The sequence below is a fragment of the Canis aureus genome, chromosome X (genome assembly GCF_053574225.1).
Source record: "Canis aureus isolate CA01 chromosome X, VMU_Caureus_v.1.0, whole genome shotgun sequence".
Classification (NCBI taxonomy): Eukaryota; Metazoa; Chordata; class Mammalia; order Carnivora; family Canidae; genus Canis; species Canis aureus.
In genome coordinates this window covers 39,112,150-39,130,735 of record NC_135649.1, presented here as the reverse complement: position 1 = coordinate 39,130,735, position 18,586 = coordinate 39,112,150, and the positions used below count along the sequence as shown (strand labels likewise).

Genomic DNA, 18,586 nt, shown 5'->3' with positions numbered 1-18,586 from the left:
GTATGTGGTGAATGGGGTCTGGAGGGAGAAATTACTTCTTGAGGGTCACGCATATAGTTAGTGGCAAAGCAGATCTAGAAACTGTGTCCTCTGACCTTGCCTCCACTCAGATCTGCCACTTACTTTTTTCACTTACTATCTATGGGGATCATGCTCAGACAAGATTCAGTCAGATAATGTCTGGAAACATCTGTAACATCCTGCCACACCCAATCCCCATCTGAAGCTCTGAGTAACCTGACCTTCTTGTGTCCTCATTCCCTGCTCCTTACTCTCCTGATAGCCTTCCTGAGCCTTGGGTTTGGGCCCACCAGTACCCAGGGGGCTCCTTAGGCCCCCTTTCACATCCCCAATTAAATTGGCAGTTAAAGGCTTTACTTCTCCAAGAGTCTCCATAGAATGACTCAAGATATAATGATCAGGGTAAAAGAGGAGGGATTTGGGGAAAATTTTTTTCTGTTTATGTTTTAATTATATTTTTTACTAGTCAGGGAAATAGAGCTGGCTTATTCTCATTTGTCCATTCTCAGCTCAAATCTCACATCCTCGGAGAGACTTGCCTTGAAGAACCGATTTAGAGTAGGCTTCTTCGGTATTCTACCTCACAGCACTCTGCTGTGTTCTCTTGCACCCGTAATCACAACTCACTTTAATGGACTTCTCCCTAGTTACTTATTCTTAGGCTCCTCATTAGAAGGAAAGCCCATTGAGGTTAGAGACTTTTGTCTTATTTGCTATTGCAGCCCTAGAGACTAGCACAGATTGGGTGGACAACAGATTCTTTGTTTTAAAGAGTGAGAGAGTGAGCAGTGGGAGGGGCAGAGGGAGAGGGAAAGAATCTCAGACACTACACCCAGCATGGAGTCTGATCTGGGGCTCGATCTCATGACCCTGAGATCGTGACCTGAGCTGAAACCAAGAGTCGGCCACTTAAACCGACTGAGCCACCCATGTACCCTACAACAGATTTTTGTACAAAGAATTCATTGTAGGCCAAAGGCAGATATATCAGTGAAGGGACCATCAGTAATATTTTTCAAGCATATCATCTTATTTGATCTTTACCACAGCCTACTGAGGTAGATTGTTTTACTATTTACTTATAAATAAGGCTCACCAATGTGAAGAAACATGTCTAGGAACATACAGCTAGAAACTGGCGGAGCACAATTCCAGCCTGGGTTGGGTTGATGCTAGGACCCAAGCTCTTGTTTAAGATTTTATTTATTTATTTATTTATTTATTTATTTGAGAGAGAGAGAGAGAGAGTCCCTGGGTGGCTCAATGGTTTAGCGCCTGCCTTCAGCTCAAGACATGATCCTGGAGCCCCAGGATCGAGTCCCACATTGGGCTCCCATGGAGCCTTCTTCTCCCTCTGCCTGTGTCTCTGCCTCTCTCTCTCTCACTGTGTCTCTCATGAATAAAAAAAAACCAAAATCTTTAAAAAAGAGAGAGAGAGAGAGCACAAGCGATGGGCGGGGTGGGGAGGGAGAAGCAGACTCCCTGCCAAGAGGGGAGCCCAACCGTGTATGGCCCGATCCCAGGACCCTGGGATCATGACCTGAGCTGAAGGCCGCCGCTTAACCCACTGAGCCACCCAGGCTCCCCAGGATCCAAGCTCTTAACCACTAAGGTGCTACACTGTACTGTCTCTTTGGGAATTGCACAGGGTGGGACTTCATAATAAGCAGCAGGTTTATTCCTGTGTGTCAGAAAGGTACCTGTGAAAAGTACAGAGACAGAGCATGCTGCTCAGGCTCCAAGATTTTGAAAACAGATCCCACTACACACTTGGCCAGGCCTCTGCCAACACAGGTTTCCTTTCCACTTGTTTCCTTCAGCTTTTTGTGCTTCAGAAGAGACCTTTTGCAGGGCTCTGGCATTCAGCCGTGTAGGTCGTACACTGCACAATTCTGGTGGCACCATTCACAGCAGATGTGGTGATCCTGCAGCTCACTGAACTGTCTGTCACCATTTCTGGGGGTCTCCAGAAATGTAAAGTGAGCCCTTCAGCCAAGGAGACACAGATTGTTCTGCCTGCCTGTATCTTTCATGTGGGGAGGATGAGGACCTTTTCCCTTCAGAGGACAGAAGCAATGAGATGGTGGTGCAAGCTGTGGTTTGCAGAGCTCCCCCTGCAGTTTTCAAAAATAACCAAGACCAAGCCAGTCAGGGCCTGCCATTTCTGAGCCCGGGGCCAAAGAAAGAGATGGGCCTGATCCCGTGGGCATGGGAAAATCTACTTGTCTGTCCCGATTGGCCTCACTTAGCAGGACTTTACTTTTAACTCTCTAGGCCACATTTCTTCTTTTTTTTTTAAGATGTTATTTATTTATTTAAGAGAGAGTATGAGTGGTGTAGGAAGGAGCAGAGGGAGAAATAGCTGAAGCCAGACTTGGGGCTTGATCAGAGCTCACATTTCGTTTCTAAACCTCAGCTGCTCAGAAATCAAAGATCATTTGCACCACTTCGCTTTCCAGTCAACTGACCCCTGGTGCCCAGAACAATAATAATGGGAACCAGTAGAAGCCACAAAGAACTCCATGGCCCAACAACGACTTTTGGACCGTGGGCATTTGACTTGTCCACAAATATGATTTGTAGCCTATGAAAAGGACATTCAGAGACCAGTCCAGAAGGAGGCCAGGTCTTCCACAAGGAACGGTTCTTCCCGAGTCTCAGATCTGAAATCATTTGAAATACAAACACAGGGCACCTGGGTGGCAGGGCACCTGCCTTTGGCTTGGGTCATGATCCCAGGGTCCTGGGATCACACACTGTGTCGGAATCCCTGCTCAGCGGGGAGCCTGCTTCTCCCTCTCCCTGCTGCTCTCCCTGCTTGTGCTCCCTCTCCCTCTCTCCCCCAAACAAATCAATAAAATCTCTTTAAAAAATGAAATACAAACACAGTCATTTTTATGAACACAGATTGTCCATTGATAGTTGTGATTTTATAGAGTGGCTGAAGGCCCCTTTGGCTTGGTGACTGTTGCCACAGACCTGATCCTGTGCAAAGTCATGATGATGGTGACATTGTTCTTCTGTGCCTCTAATCCCTTTTCCTTGTTATTGTCTCCTCCCCAGTCCTCTGGGGAAGGTACAGTTCCCTCATGGTCTTTCTCACTTGCTTGGCCCTGTATGCACACCTGATCTCAGGAAGGGACCGGACTCATTTACCCTGAGACAGTGGCCTCCTAACAGCTTAAAACAGATTCTCATGCTGAGGACAGGTCTTAAGGTGAGGGATTTCTGGAGGAGTGGGAGGATGTTTGTGAACCCTCTGAGATTTTTCTGCCAAGTTGGATCATGTATGCTTATCTGTGCATTTTTCCTGTCCATGGTCAACAGATGATCAAAGCAGTCCATGACCCTGAAAAGGTTAGGGCAGTCTTCAAGTAAAAAATGAAATGCAAATTGTGACATGTAAAAATGCTCCATGAGTCTACGTAGACCAGTGAGAGCAGGGGTCTGTCCTATTCATCTGCCACCTATTGTATCCCCAGTGACAAGAACATAGTGTAGTATGTTGCAGTCTCTCAATAAATATTTGTTAAATGTATTCGTCTATTTAATTTATCCTTCCTTTATTTATCTCTTGATTTATCATATCTCGTCCAAGGGATATTTATTGTCAAATGAATGGGTGAAGTAGTAAACGCCACCACCCAGCAGGTAAACAAAAGGATGCTTTGGGCATTAAGCTCTTCCTGTCACCTCTTGTTTTGTTTGAGTCACTCGGGATAGAGTCACCATGACAACTAGTGATGTTCTTGATGAACATCCAGGACAGGAGATTCTGGGATGCAGAGGAACAGTGCAGCCATCTGCCCTATTGATTGCCTTTTGGCCCAGCGAGACGGGGTGGGGCGGGGGAAGGAAAGCCATTTCCCTTCATTGTCTTCTTCCGGTCCCCCTTGCATCTTTGTCAGTGACCAAAATCATTACCAGGTCACAGCAGGCATTAGAGGCTCCTGCTGCTGTTGGAAGCACAGACTGCCGCTCAACAGAGACCTGCCAAAGGACGCCCTCAGCATTCTGAGGTGGAGAGCTCTCATTCTCAGCAGCTGCGGCTCTCAGGACCGCTGGCTGACAAAATCATGAATGGGCCTTGATGCCAAGGGCTCGAGAAATCCAGTTCTGTGTTAGACCAGCAGGGGGCAGGCCTGGCCCAAGCAAGAGGCAGAGGTCGAGGTCTGAAAAGTCTGCCTTTGGCTCCCCCTGCAGTGTTAGCAGAGGATATGCTCCTCTCTCAAAACTTCCCTGAACCTGGAGGGTGGATAGGTAGTCCACTTGCTTGTGGGAATATACTTTCAAGAGAGGCTTTTGGCCTGCAAGAGCCCTCTGGGAAGGACAACATGAGAAGTCCTAAGGCAGGATGTGTAAGTTGAATGAGGAATTCTTGTCAAGCCAGTGAGCTTGCCAGCATTGAACTTTTTACCCTCTGTGGGTGTGATGATCTCAGGTGGATTGTGTGATTGTTCATTGAGGAGGCTGGCAGTATTCAGGGCAGAGCTGAGAAGAAACTGGAAGTTTGAAGTGCTCACAGGCACAATGAAGGAGAAAAAGAGCCAGTGTGTGTGTGTGTGTGTGTGTGTGTGTGTGTGTGTGTTAGGGGTGGGGGGCAGAGAATCTCAGCTGAGGTAAATGGAAGGCCTGTAGTCTCTAGAACCAAGGAAAAGACCCTTAGCGGATATCCCTCTGGCTAGAAGTCAGGAGACCGTCAGTAAACCGAGTGGAAAGAAAACGCTGAGTGATTCCAATGTTGGGGGAGGGGAGGGGAAGTGAGGGGGTAGGGTGTGTTCATTTGAGTCTTGCAGGGGTTGGAATGCAGGCAGGAAAGGTGATTACTTTGGGTTACACACACCTGCCAGTGCCATTATTAAGAGTGTGCCCTTGGAAAAGTCACTTTGAGCTCTGTGCCTCAGTTTCCTCACCTATAAAATTGAATTTATAATAGTACCTGCCTCATAAAGTTGTAAAAATTTAATGAGAAAATATGTAGGAAGAGTGCTTTGTATAGTGTCTGGAATATAATAAATGCTCAATAAATGGTAGTTATCATTGATAGCAGTTATGATGATAATAAATTGAAAACAGATGAGTGCCTGTTTATAACATTAATAAAGACTGTTTATGTTAGATATTCATTGCATGCTTATTAGTCAGGCAAGGCAGTTAGCCCAGGGTACTGTGCTAAGCAAGGGAGACAGCAGTATGAAGGCTCAGAATGGAGATATGAAAAGGCCACAAGAGCAGACCCCCATCTTTTAAAATTATTATTCTAAAGGCAGGCTCTGAACTTTGGGTTTTTTTTTTAAGATTGTATTTATTTATTCATGAGACACACACACACACACACAGAGGCAGAGATATAGGCAGAGGGAGAAGCAGGCTCCCTGGGGGGAGCTTGATACAGGACTCCATCCCAGGACCCCAGATCACGCCCTGAGTCAAAGGCAGATGCTCAATCACTGAGCCACCCAGGTGCTCCAGGCTCTGAACTTTGTCATCCAGCTCCTAGAGATATGATTTGCCTACGTGCTTCTTTTTCATTGCTGGGGCATACTCCCTGTTGGCGCAGGGAGGACATTATTCCCATTTGAGGATACTTTCATGAGATATCAAAGAATAGAAGGCAGAAAAGAATGAGACCAGCTCCTACACCCTGATTGCCTTCGATCAACACCAGACCGATCCTTACTGGCATACTACTTCCCTCCCAGAAATGAGATCTGAAAGCTATCCCCACTTTTCTGTTTATTCTGATTTGACCTTGAGGTCTCAGCCCTGTCTGCCTGTCCTAAATCAACCCCACCAATAACTTAATCAGAGAGGTACCGAGAGATGGGGTATAGCCAGACAAATGGAAATCTCTCTAGGTCTTTCAAGCAGAAAATTTCAAAAAGGGATTAGGATGTCAATGATGGAAAAGCTAAGGAGCCAAACGGGACAGTGAGACAACTCAGAGAGTTGTCAATTCAGCAACAACAGGAAGCTGCTCTTCTCCCTAGAGTTCGAGGGACAACTGGGAGGTGGTGAGTGGTGTTACCAGGGCGCAGAGACTGGGGCTATCTGGTGGGACCTAGAGCCAAGATGGGGATGCCTTGCAAAAATTAGGTCCAAGGAGGCTTGGGATGCCTGTGGTAGCTGGAGGTGAGTCCCATGGGAAATACAGCTACTGCTTGGAAGTACCACAAAAAAGGGGGCTTGGGGTGCAGAAGAAATATATGAGCTTCTTCTTTCTTCTTATCTTTGGGTTGGTCAAACCTACCCAGAAGCCAAAGGGCGGCAGATGGTGGGGAATATAGTTCCCTTGATACAGAGCAGAGTAGGAAATGGACAGAGGATGGATCAGAGTCAGCAGATAAAAGCCTAATTATCATCCTTATTGTACAGAGAAGTCATATGAGGCAGAAAGAGGTCAAGTTGCCCCAAAGAACACTAAATGGCAGTCCAGATCTCAAATCCAGGCAGTCTGACTTCTACGCCCATTCTCTCTATAATCACTGTTATTATCTATTGTGATAATACTATTGCTATTTTACTCATGTCTGACTTCTCCCTCTGAACTAGACTTTAAGCCCCCTAAACCCATTAACTGTGTCTTTACCTTAATATCACTTACAGCACCAAGCCCTCGTGTATTTCTCAGAACCTACCAGGAAATGTAGGTTGTTCACTGATAGGGGATTACTAGCAGGTTTGCATAGGTCCCACGTTACCCAAAGTGGAGGCACTATTAAAATGTCCTCTGTGGTTCTGAATGTTTGCTTTCTTGTTAGTGAGATGTAGTAATCCCAGATGGGATTCCAGGGAGTGGTTTGGCAGTAGGGAAAAGCACAAGCTACAATGAGAAAAATTAATATCTAGATTGCTTGAGGGTATCCCAAAGGAAAGAGACAGTTATTAAAATTTGAAATGGCTCTGCTCCAATATCATAACATTTCTATAGGTTGAATCAAGACGCTCCTTCACCTGGAAAGAGGCTCTACTCTTCCTTAGACTTATAGCTTCCATAGTTCAGATTGCTTTAGGGGACTGAAAGCTGGCAAGGTTTATGTTTTCTTCTGTTTTCTGATGAAGCCATTCTTGAGAGGTAAAAGAGGGATACAGGTGTGTTGATAAAGTGAGGTTCCTATGCTAATGGAACCTTTAGTTATTGGAACTGGTAGGACAAGGAGATTGGTGGTTCAGAATTGTGATGTAGCTAGGGAAGGAGAAAAGGTGTGCTGGGGACTTAGCAGTGAAAGTGCAGTCCAGGTGCTTCCTGGTCTCAAGGTCTGTGTGATAGGGTAGCAGTTCAAGAATGCTGGGGTCAGACTACCTCAATTCAAATCCCGGATCTACCACTCTTTAGCATATGATATTATCCATATCCTGGGGATAATACAGTATTATAATATAGTGCACTATCCTTATTTTTCTCCTACCTCTCTGGTTGTTCTTAATCTCCTTGGGCGATCTGTCCTGTCTTTCCAACCTCTATGCATTAGAATGCCTCACTTTTGGACCTCTTCTCTTTTGTATCCATACTCACTCCCTTAGTGATCTCACCAAATCCCATGGCTTTCAATACCATGCACATGCTAGTGACTCCCAAATCTCTGTCTGCAGCTTGGACCTCTCTGCTAGACCTGTAGACCACTGCCTACCTGACATCTCCATTCAGATGTCTAACAGGCATTTCCAACTCCGTATGTCTAAAACTTAATTCTGGATCTCTGTCCTCCATGTTAAGCCTCCTCCTTTACCACACTTCTGCCTCACAGTAAGGGAACACTCCACCCTGCCAGTTACTCAGGCCCAGAGTCTTGGTGTCACCCTGGACTCCTCTCTTTTGCTCGTACTCCACATCTGATCCATCAGAATTGGATGTAGCTTTGAAATATACCTAGAATCTGACCATTTTTCATCGTGCCCATCATGACCACGCTATTCTAAGCCACGATCAGCTCTTATTTTTGGTTAATGCAATGATCTCATAACTGGTCTTGGCTGGTGCAACAATTCTGTCTTTTCTCAATCAGCATACTCTTTTTTTTAAAAAAGATTTTATTTCTTTATTTGAGACAGAGAGAGCACGAACAGGGGGAGGGACAGAAGGAGAGGAAGAAGCAGGCTCCCTGTTGAGCAAGGAGCCCAACATGGGACTCGATTCCCAGAACCCTGGGATCAGGACCTGAGCCAAAGGCAGATACCCAGGTGCCCCTCAATCAGCATATTCTTATTAAAGTGCAAGTCAGATCATGTACCTCCAAGACCCTCGCATGGCTCCCAATTTCACTCAGAGTAGAGACCAAAGTCTTTACAAAGGTCTCTCAGGCCTGACACAACCTCTTATTGACCCTCATTACCTTTCTGACATCATCTCCTACTTCTCTCTGATTTGTGTACTCCACTCCATTCACAGTGGCCTTCCTGAGGCTGAAATCAGAGTGTCGGTGTGGCTTAGCTCTTATCTAGAGGATCTGGAGAAGAATATGCTTCCAAGTTCATTTATGTTGTTGATGGAATTCATTTCCTCGTGGTTGTAGGACTGAGGTCCCCTCTTCCTTACAGGCTGTCAGCTGGGGGCTGTGCTCATTTCCTAGAGACCACCTGAATTTCTTACCACATGCTTCCCTCCATCATCAAGCAATGGCACAGCAAATCCACCTCATGCTTTGAATCTCTGACTTCTTTTGTTACCAGCTGGAGAAAATTCTACTTTTAAAGGACTGGCATGATTAGATTAGGCCTATCTGGATAATCTCCCTGATTAGTGACTTTAGTTACGTATGTAAAACTCTCCTGCCATGTATGCAACATAATCACAATTGTGCCATCTCATCATCTTCACGGTCCTGACGATTAGGGCAGGAAATCTTAGGGGAGCATTTTAGTGTTCAGCCTACCATGATGACTATGACATTCAGACTGTTTAAGAAACCGACCCATCAGAGTATATGCCAGCGACAGCACTGGAACAGAGGCATGGAAAATACCTGCTATTCCAGGCATCAACTTTCACCTGCTGGATTGTGAAGTCATCCATGGGCATCCCAGAGGGAACAGCTGGAGTGGCAGCTATTTACCAACTGGTATGGAGATATTTCAATTTCAGTCTTCACAACTAGGTGCCATACCAGTGTTTAGCAGTTGGTTATCTGCCTGGCTAGTGGGTTACAAATCATAGTGTGGTGTGTGAGTTGTTGCCTTCTCTGTGCTTTGGAAATCTGAGATTGTCTCTGAGTGATTGGGTGTGGGCAGGAAGACCATTTGCCCCCCTTGGAACTCCTGGGTATGCAGTGGCCCCTTCCAGCCTTGTTTACTGTCTTTGCAGTGCTGGGATTGTTTTGATGAATGTCTTCATGGGCATAACTGTCTTTTGCAGTTGGAGAGTTCATCCATTATCTGAGCCTCCAAATGCTGCCACCCCAAGGGAGATAATCAATTCTATGTATTTGGGCTCTCCCCAAGTCTTGCAGCAGATGTGGCTCAGTGAGGCAAGTGCTATTTACTTAATCTCGACTTTATAGTGAACACTCCTCAGAAGCCAGAGAAGCTGAGGGTTCTTAGTAACTTGCCAAACGAGGCTATATCACACAGATCATTAGAAGTTTCATGTTTTGTGAGGATCAGTCTCAGGCAAAAGAGATGCCCCTTGTAGGTGAGTTGGAGGTAGGAATAGGGCCTAAGGTAAGTGGGTTTTTGTGGAGCTGGTCTGTCCCTCCCACCTACTGTTTTCATAAAGGTGAATTTGATTAAAATGGTATCAAGGGCAGCTTCACTTGATGGAACTAGACATATATATGAGGAACAGCAGCAACAAGGTGGATGTGTTGGAAGAAGTGTCACAGAGAGAAATAAGCAGCTTGGGAGAGATAGAAGGATAAAGGAAGAAGAGTAAATCAATGCTAATCACAAACAATATTAATATAAAATATGGCCAGCTTCACTAGATGATGCTGGCTGGGACCACAGAGCACAGGCCTGGAGTGATCCTTGCTTCCCCATATCTTAAAACTGACTATCTGTGACTGCAGTGGTGCTTCCTCTGGCACAGAAATATGAATTTCTCGAGAGCCACATATCTACTCCACCAGCAGCTCTGCATCCTGCACAGAGCATCGAGAAAGAGGTTGACCCTTCAAGGGATCCTATTACCTGCTGTTCCTGAGCTCTGTCCTAGAATATACACTTAAACACATCCCCAGTAAAGCTTGTCAACAACTGAGTCTCCACTTAGACTGAGTCAGCCTGTTGTTACCTTTTGAAGTAGGAGAGATTTGTCTTCAGTGGCTTCCCTTGCTATAGCATTTCCTCCTGATATATCAGGGCCTTCTAAAAACTGCATTGACTACTGAAGTGGAGATGTTGCAAGTGGAATAAAATCTACTTGCTGGTTTTTACTGTTTTTAATCCAGATATTATTGGAATCAGATTGCCCAATATCAGGATCTCACTGGATCCAGTTCCAAATGATAAAGACACATTACCAGAAGATCCCAAAGTAGGAGATGGCATTCAGAGTGGTTGGCCATGAGTCCATAGGTATGGGATGGTGTAGACCCTATTCAGGCCATATTCCAGCAAACCCTCACCTCTCCACCCCCAAGCTTTTTCTTCAAGCTAAGGTGTTTTCTTCGGGTACAACAGTAGGTGGCATTAAAACACAACTTGCTACCAGTGGGTGGTGACAAGAGAGCAGGAGTTGACTATTTCCACCCTTCCTAGCAAAATGTCACTGAGCTCAGTGGGAGACACCACAGCCCTGTATTAGGTGACAAGAAAATCTATTTCTTTTCCACTGCCATTAGGGGCAATCAGCTGCAAGACACCCAGGGAGAAAATGACAAGTGCCTCGGCATGAATATTGCCATCTTTGGCAGGGTAAGGAAATGCTAGGCATAGGAGTGGAAAAATAACCCCCTGGGATTTTAGGCCTGTCCCCTTTATACAGACAGACTTGTAGTAAGCATAGATCATTCCAGAGTTCTTGGTCTGGTTGGGTTTGAACTATTAAGAGAGAGAGAAAAGTATAAAATTGAATGATATTCCATTTCAAAAGCAGCAGATGGACAGCATTTCAGAGCTAGAAGGGGCCTTGTGAGCTTGGCCTCTTCATCTAGACACCCAGACTCACAGGATGTCAGAGCTGACAGGGATTTTAAAGATCACTGTATCAGACATACAAATGGCCAACAGGTGCATGAAAAATTGCTCAGCATAGGTAATCATGAGGGAAATGGAAGTCAAAACCAGCATGAGCTATCATGTCACAGCTGTTAGAATGGCTATTATCAAAAAGATAAGAGGTAGCAATTGTAGTGCAAATGTGAAGAAAAGGAAGCTAAGGTGCACTATTGGTGGGAATGGAAATTGGTGCAGCTGCTATGGAAAACAGTATGGAGGGTCCTCAAAACAATTAAAAATAGAAGTGCCATGAAGGATGCTTCAGCAATCCTACTTTTGGGTGTATATCCAAAGAAGATGCAACTACTATCTTGAAAAAAATATCTGCACTCCCATGCCCACTGTGGCATTGTTCAGAATAGACCAGACATAGAAACAACCTAACTGTCCCTTGACAGACAAATGGATAAAGAAAATATGGTATATATATGGACAACAGAATATTATTCAGCCATGAGAAAGAAGGTTTTCCTGGATGGATGAAAATGGAGGGTATTATGCTAAGACAAATAAGTCGGGCAGAAGAAGACCAATATTGGCTGATCTCAGTTACATGTGGAATCAAAAAGGCAAACTCAGAGAGACAGAGAGTAGAATGGTAGCTGCCACGAGCTCAGAGTTGGGGGAAATGGGGAATGTTGGTCAAAGGGTACAAATTTACAGTTAGAAGTTGAGTAAGTTCTAGGAACATAAGGCCCAGCATGGTGACTCTAGTTAACAGTGTTAACAGTGTTATAGCATATACTTGAAAGTTGCTATCTTAAATGTTCTGACCAAAAAAAAAAAAGGTCATTTATGTGAGGTGATGGATGTGTTAACTAACCTTATTATGATAAACATTTTGCAATATATATGTGTATCAAATCATCACATTGTACACCTTAAGCTTATTGAATGCTATATGTCAATTATATCTCAATAAAGACCATTTTAACCCTCTTACTTTTTGGAAGAAAATCAAGCCAACAAAGGGAAAGTAAGTTACTCAAGATCACAGTTATAAATGACAGGACTAGAACTAGAGTCCCTAATATATTTTTTCACTATATGTCCCCCCGGAGGCACCTAAGACCTAACCCATCCTAATGGATATTTTTACGTTCTAATTTCTTTAAACTGTCCAGTGAGAGAAATTCTACAAACCTACCTAGGGGAATATATTTCATTGCTATCTATGGTTAGGAAATTTTTCCAAATAGAAAGCTCAAAAGCCTCCTGCTGCAACATAAACCCATTCCGCTTTGGTCCTCGTCCTTAATCGAAATGGATCACAGATGGTCACTATCACCAGTAATATTTATGAAATATGGACAATATGTGGGTATATATATATGTATGTAAAAATATGTGTGTATATTTATGTATATATTTATATGTATGTACGTATGTATGTATGTATTTATTCATGAGAAACTCAGAGAGGGGGGGGGCAGAGACAGATACAGGCAAAGGGAGAAGCAGGATCCCCGCAGGGAGCTGATGTGGACTCGATCCCAGACCCCGGGATCACGTCCTGAGCCAAAGGCAGATAGATGCTCAACCATTGAGCCATTCAGGCGTCCCAGTATACTTATATTCATATAACCAATAACTTAAGCTGTTTTTCTGTAAGCTAAATGATTCCTCAGTGGTAGATCAAATCTGAGAAATAGCATCTATGAAGGAAGACAAGAGTCGGGTCTTTTCATCTGTCTTCTGTGTTATATCAAAAACTTACAGCAACAGATAGACCCATGGAAGTGATCTAGCATCTTATTATGAACTAAACATCCAAATCCACTGATACCCAACTAAACAGGAACTCAGATAGAGTTCAGATAGTCAAAACTCCTAATACTCCATTTTAAAATATGATAGGTAGATCATAAGAAAATAAGCTAAGAGTAGATATTTATTTTGGCATCAAAAACCAGAGCAGGGCCTGGACCATTCTCATATCCTATACCTTTACCATTTCTCATTTATTGCTGATCCCAATTGTAGCATGATGGTCAAGAAAAGATTCAGTGATTGACTCTACTTAAGCATGTCTCACAATGGAGTGCAATTTCTCTTATATCCTTTCTTTAAAAAAATTATTTATTTATTTATTTATTTATTTATTTATTTATTTATTTATTTATTTATGAGAGGCAGAGACATAGGCAGAGGGAAAAGCAGACTCATGCAGGGAGCCCGGTGTGGGACTCGATCCTGGAACTCCAGGATTACACCCTGAGCCGAAGGCAGACACTTAACCACTGAGCCACCCAGGTGTCCCTCATATATCCTTGATGAAAAAATAGTCACTCTCTGAAAAGTTGTCTTTGGCAATGGAATGCTCAGTTTTGTGAAGGACATGTTTGCAGTGAAGAAGGAGATAAGACCCTCCTTACCTAGAGAACCACTCAATCCACCCTGGAGATTAGTGGAGTGACACGTTATAGCCAAACTGTGCTCACACCTTCCGAATTCTTTCTAAGGCAAGAAAGTGGACTCACAGTTTTAAACATATTATTTAACAGGCTACCAGAAAGTCTTATTAACTAAAACCTCCTCTTCAAGATTACTGAGATTCAGTGGACTAAGAGTGCAAACCAAGTTGCCTTTGAAAGAAATAATTCACTCTAACAACTGGGAAAGCTAATGTAAAATACTCCATGCAAACACACTGCTTCATTGAGCTTCCAGTGGGCTCCAGGCCAATGTGACCACTCCTGAAGTCAAGTAATCACCCTTGTAAAGCAAAGCTACTCACGGCAATAAGCTGGTAGGAGTTGTTCATCATGGCAATCAGCATGTTCAGCAGCACTACTAGGGAGATGACATTGTATGTCCCAAACATGGTAGCTCCCACAAACTCTGTGAACTCGTGTCTGGCCTTCACATTGGTAACATAGAGATTTAAAAGGCCGAATACAGACCAGAAGAGTGACTGGAGGGTTTCAAAGAGCCTGAAAGAGGTCAACGAACAGGTTAGTTAGTTCTTTAGGAAAGGTAAGGAAAAGAGAAAATGTGAATGGATCTGCTTAAATAAGGGGCCTGTCAGATTTCCATCCCAACAGGGAGACTGGTGATGTCACATATTTTGGTCTCTTTCCCTACCCAGCCCAATCAAGTGGGTTAATTTGTTTGTTGCTGCTTCTGTATCTTAGGCTTTTCTCTTCCACCTGGAATACCTTCCTTCTCTTCTTTGTCTACAGAAAGCCTATACTTTTCTAAGACTTATTTGAAGGGCTCCTTCCTTTGCCAAACTTTCTCTTTCATCTTGAGACCATATGATTTATCACCTTTCTAATTACATAAAGGCAGTAAATGAGTAGTTAAGAATATGGTGCTTGGGTTAGATTGTTCTAGGTTAAGATCTCAACTCTGTCATTTGCTAGCTGAGTGAATGTGAACAAGTTACATTTCTGATACTTCTTTTGTGGTTCTGACAGGGCCCAGCGTGGTGCTAAGCTCAGTGGGTGAGTTTAGGGATCCTTGAATTAACATGTTGTGTAGATTATTTTAAATGATATGTTGACTAACAATTACTGAGAACTTACCATATATAAACATGTTAATCACTTTTCCATACATGATCATTATTATTCTTGTAAAACCTTTATTGTTACAGCCGAGGAAGCAAAGATTCAGAGGTCACTCAGCTCTAAGTGCTGAGCCAGAATTCAAATACAATTCCAGGGCAACCCTGGTGGCGTAGCAGTTTAGCACCGCCTGCAGCCCGGGGTTTGATCCTGGGGACCCTGGATCGAGTCCCACATCAGGCTCCCTGCTTGCTTCTCCCTCTGCCTGTGCCTCTGCCTCTCTCTCTCTCTCTCTGTCTCTATGAATAAATAAATAAAATCATTAAAAAAAAAACAAATACAATTCCACCTCACCTCCTCAGACCACTGCATTATTTTATTAGACTGCTCCATAAATTATGTTTCCTCTCCTAGTCTCCAAATATGCAATTTTGCAATGATAAGTTTTCAGTGTCTAGGGTTTCTTTGGCCTTATGTTCAGAAATCTGTGTAGGTAGCAATAAAATGCAGCCAGCTCTGGGTGGCAGAAATCAACTATTTCTCAAGCACATGGATGAGGGGCAGAACATAAGAAATGCTACTTTAAGATTAGATGCCCCTTTTCAATTGCTCAAAATACGTTCTTTTTATTTCTTAAAGATTTATTTATGTATATATTTTTAGAGAAAGAGTGAGCAGGGGGAGGGACAGAGGGAGAGAGAGGGAGAGAGAGAGAGAGAGAGAGAGAGAGAGAGAGAGAGAGAGAGAAGGAGAAAAGCAGACTCTCTGCTGAGTGCAGAGCCCAATGTGGGGCTCAATCTCATGACTCTGGGATCATGACCTGAGCCAAAATCAAGAGTGGGATGCCCAACTGAATGAGCCTCATAGGCACATCCAAAATATGTTGTTTTTAGTGCAATATATATTATATATAAAGTTTTTTTATCTATTTACTCATAAGAGACACAGAGAGGCAGAGACATAGGCAGAGGGAGAAGCAGGTTCCCTGCGGGGAGCCTGATGCAGGACTCGATCCTGGGACCTCGGGATCATGCCCTGAGCCCAGAGCAGATGCTCAACTGCTGAGCCACCCAGGTGCCCCTAAAGTGCAATATATTTTGAGAGGTTTAGGGATTTGTTCTTGGCTTCATTTAGGGGGTATGTGGGGTAATGTTTTAACGCTTCCCTCTCTCTGGGATTGGTCTTCCCCCAGACCTTTGAATGACTGTCTCCTTAACATCACTGCAGTCTCAGCTCAAATCTCACTTCCTCAGAGAAGCTTTCCTCAGTCACTCTACCAAAAGTGGCTCCACCAATTTTCTTTTACCTTATTGTCTCATTTAATTTTCTTTGTAGCATTTAAAACTCCCTAAAATTATATGAAGTAATTTTTTTGTTTAAATATTCATTTTCTGTCCATCCCCACTAGTATGTAAGCTCTATGAGGGCAGGGACATACAGCTACTATGTACCTGGTACATGATAACTACTCAATAATACTTGTTGAATAAATGAATGAATATGTATTAACTATTATTGTTATCAATGGATTCAGGTCTAGAAGACTCCAGTCCCATTGACACAACCAGTAGGCTGCACAGTGGGGTCAGTCATTTTGATGAAGGTTGTGTTCTGTCTGCACTGGCCTGACTCTCACAGCGCCCCCTTCAAGGCTGCCTAGGCAACATGCACATGGCTCTTCTCTCAACATCATAGGTAACTTCCATGATTTTTCCAGCAACACATTGCTTGTGAGCTAGCCTAGAAGGAAGAAATTTGCTTTTCGTGTGATGAAAATAAGTACTGGTTGGTGAAGCATTTGAGAATCAAAAGTCAGATGAGAGCCTGGAGTTCAGAGGCCAGGGCACAAGAACCAGAATATGGCAAGTCAGACTTAACACAGGATCTGAATTTCCAGGAGAGTCTTTTTTTTTTCTATTTATTTATTCATGAGAGACACAGAGAGAGGCAGAGACATAGGCAAAGGGAGAGAGAGAAGCAGGCTCCCCTCAGGGAGCCCGATGTGGGATTCGATCCCTGAACTCCGGATCACACCCTGAGCCAAAGGCAGAGCTTAACCACTGAGCCATCCAGGTGTCTCTCCAGGAGAGTCTAAAAGTCAGGGCCAGGCAATACAGTGCATTACAGAGCCAGGAAGAAGGTCAAAACTGGGAGAGATATGGTGCTCAGGAGTCTGCTTCTACCAAGAGGGCACAACCAGGGCATGGTAGTGTACACTTAAAATCAGGGCAGGTGGGAGGCCAATAGTGGCACAAGCAGCTAGGCAATAGCTGAAGAGCAGAAGCCAGGGCGAGTGTGGTTCAGAAAAACAGAAAGGAGCTGCAGCAAATAGGAATGGAATGACCTCGAATATAGAAAACATTCAGTAAGGATTTGTTCATTGCATGACAGATAACAAGGCCACAAACCAGGACAAGTGATATGTTGGCAAGGTCTCCCTTCATTGGTTGTTTTTCCAGAATCGAGGATGTTACACTCCTCCACCCCCATCCTCATAAATAATGAAAATTGCAACGGTTAATGCTTGAGTGTAGAGCTTACTACTACTAGCTGTTCCAATGACTTATAGAAAGATTCCCTAAAAGTGAAAGTCTAGGCATTTAAAATCTTCCCTCAACTGTGGTGATATTCTAGTCAAGGCCACAAACCAGGACAAGTGATATGTTGGCAAGGTCTCCCTTCATTGGTTGTTTTTCCAGAATCGAGGATGTTACACTCCTCCACCCCCATCCTCATAAATAATGAAAATTGCAACGGTTAATGCTTGAGTGTAGAGCTTACTACTACTAGCTGTTCCAATGACTTATAGAAAGATTCCCTAAAAGTGAAAGTCTAGGCATTTAAAATCTTCCCTCAACTGTGGTGATATTCTAGTCAGGGAGATCCTATATGTATAATTGTACAAGAGAGGGGGACAAAAGGTGGAAAGATTGCTCCTCAGTTTTCATAACTCATACTGAGAATGCCTTCAATATAGCACACAAAATGTCAGAATATGGCCTGGCCACTAGGAGAAGCTGGCTTGTTGAAAGGCACACCCAGGTTAAATGGGTGACTGACATATGGGGTAGATAAGAGCATTCTAGTAATACATCAGTAGGAAGCCCTGTGGCTTCTAGGCTCAGCTGAATTTACAGGGAAAGGGCCGCTCTCTAGAGCATTATAGACCTGGTGGCCAGGTCCATAATAAAATCATCACAGATCACAGGGATGGAAAGGGATGTTGACCAAACCCCAGAATCCTAATGCCAAAAGAATATCTTTTTAGTTTTAAAGGATATGATTTTAAAGAAAATAATCCATTTTTTATTTAGCAGAGAGTAAACAAACATAGGGAACTTGCTAGCTCAAGAAGGGGCACAAAGTGAGGCTACAAAGATTGAAGAAGACTTGATATTAAATATATGAAAGACAAATCTGTCCCAGCTGGTTAAGGGGAAAACTTGAGCATGTTGAGAGCCATTCACAAATAGATCACAAAGCTAAGAGGGGCACAGTGGAACAAAGATAGGAACTATAGTCCTCTGGACACTTTCTGAAAGTCTCACCTATGAGATAAAGAGTTCATCTTATAAAGGTAGAAGGACTATGGAGAGGGCTTACCCCTCTGGACTTAATTCAGACAAGTGAAGAATTGGAGTGTAAACTGGAATAGAAAGGCTCATCGGGTAAAAGCAGTAATGTCATCCTGTATTTCGCAGGGCCATTCTGCAGTTTCCTGGACTTGCAATTTCTTATTCCATCACGCATTTCATAAGCTTCTAACTCTGGGTGGAATGCTCCTGCCATGCTCTCAACTTCTAACCTCCACTTTCATCCCATCTCCTTCTCTGCCCACCTCTTGTTTATTCCTGCCCTGCCTCCTTCCCTAAAAGGTTGGGTTAGATGCTCCTCTTTTGTTC

General features: G+C 43.7%; 1 protein-coding gene across 1 annotated transcript in view; it reads right to left on the bottom strand.

Moving 5' to 3' along the window:
- Nucleotides 1-18,586, bottom strand: part of TRPC5 (transient receptor potential cation channel subfamily C member 5) — a 173,320-nt gene that overhangs the window by 25,091 nt on the left and 129,643 nt on the right. Inside the window, exon 7 of the mRNA XM_077889923.1 lies at nucleotides 13,913-14,108. Coding sequence (XP_077746049.1) covers nucleotides 13,913-14,108 — 196 coding nt within the window. The remainder of the gene's footprint in view (nucleotides 1-13,912; nucleotides 14,109-18,586) is intronic.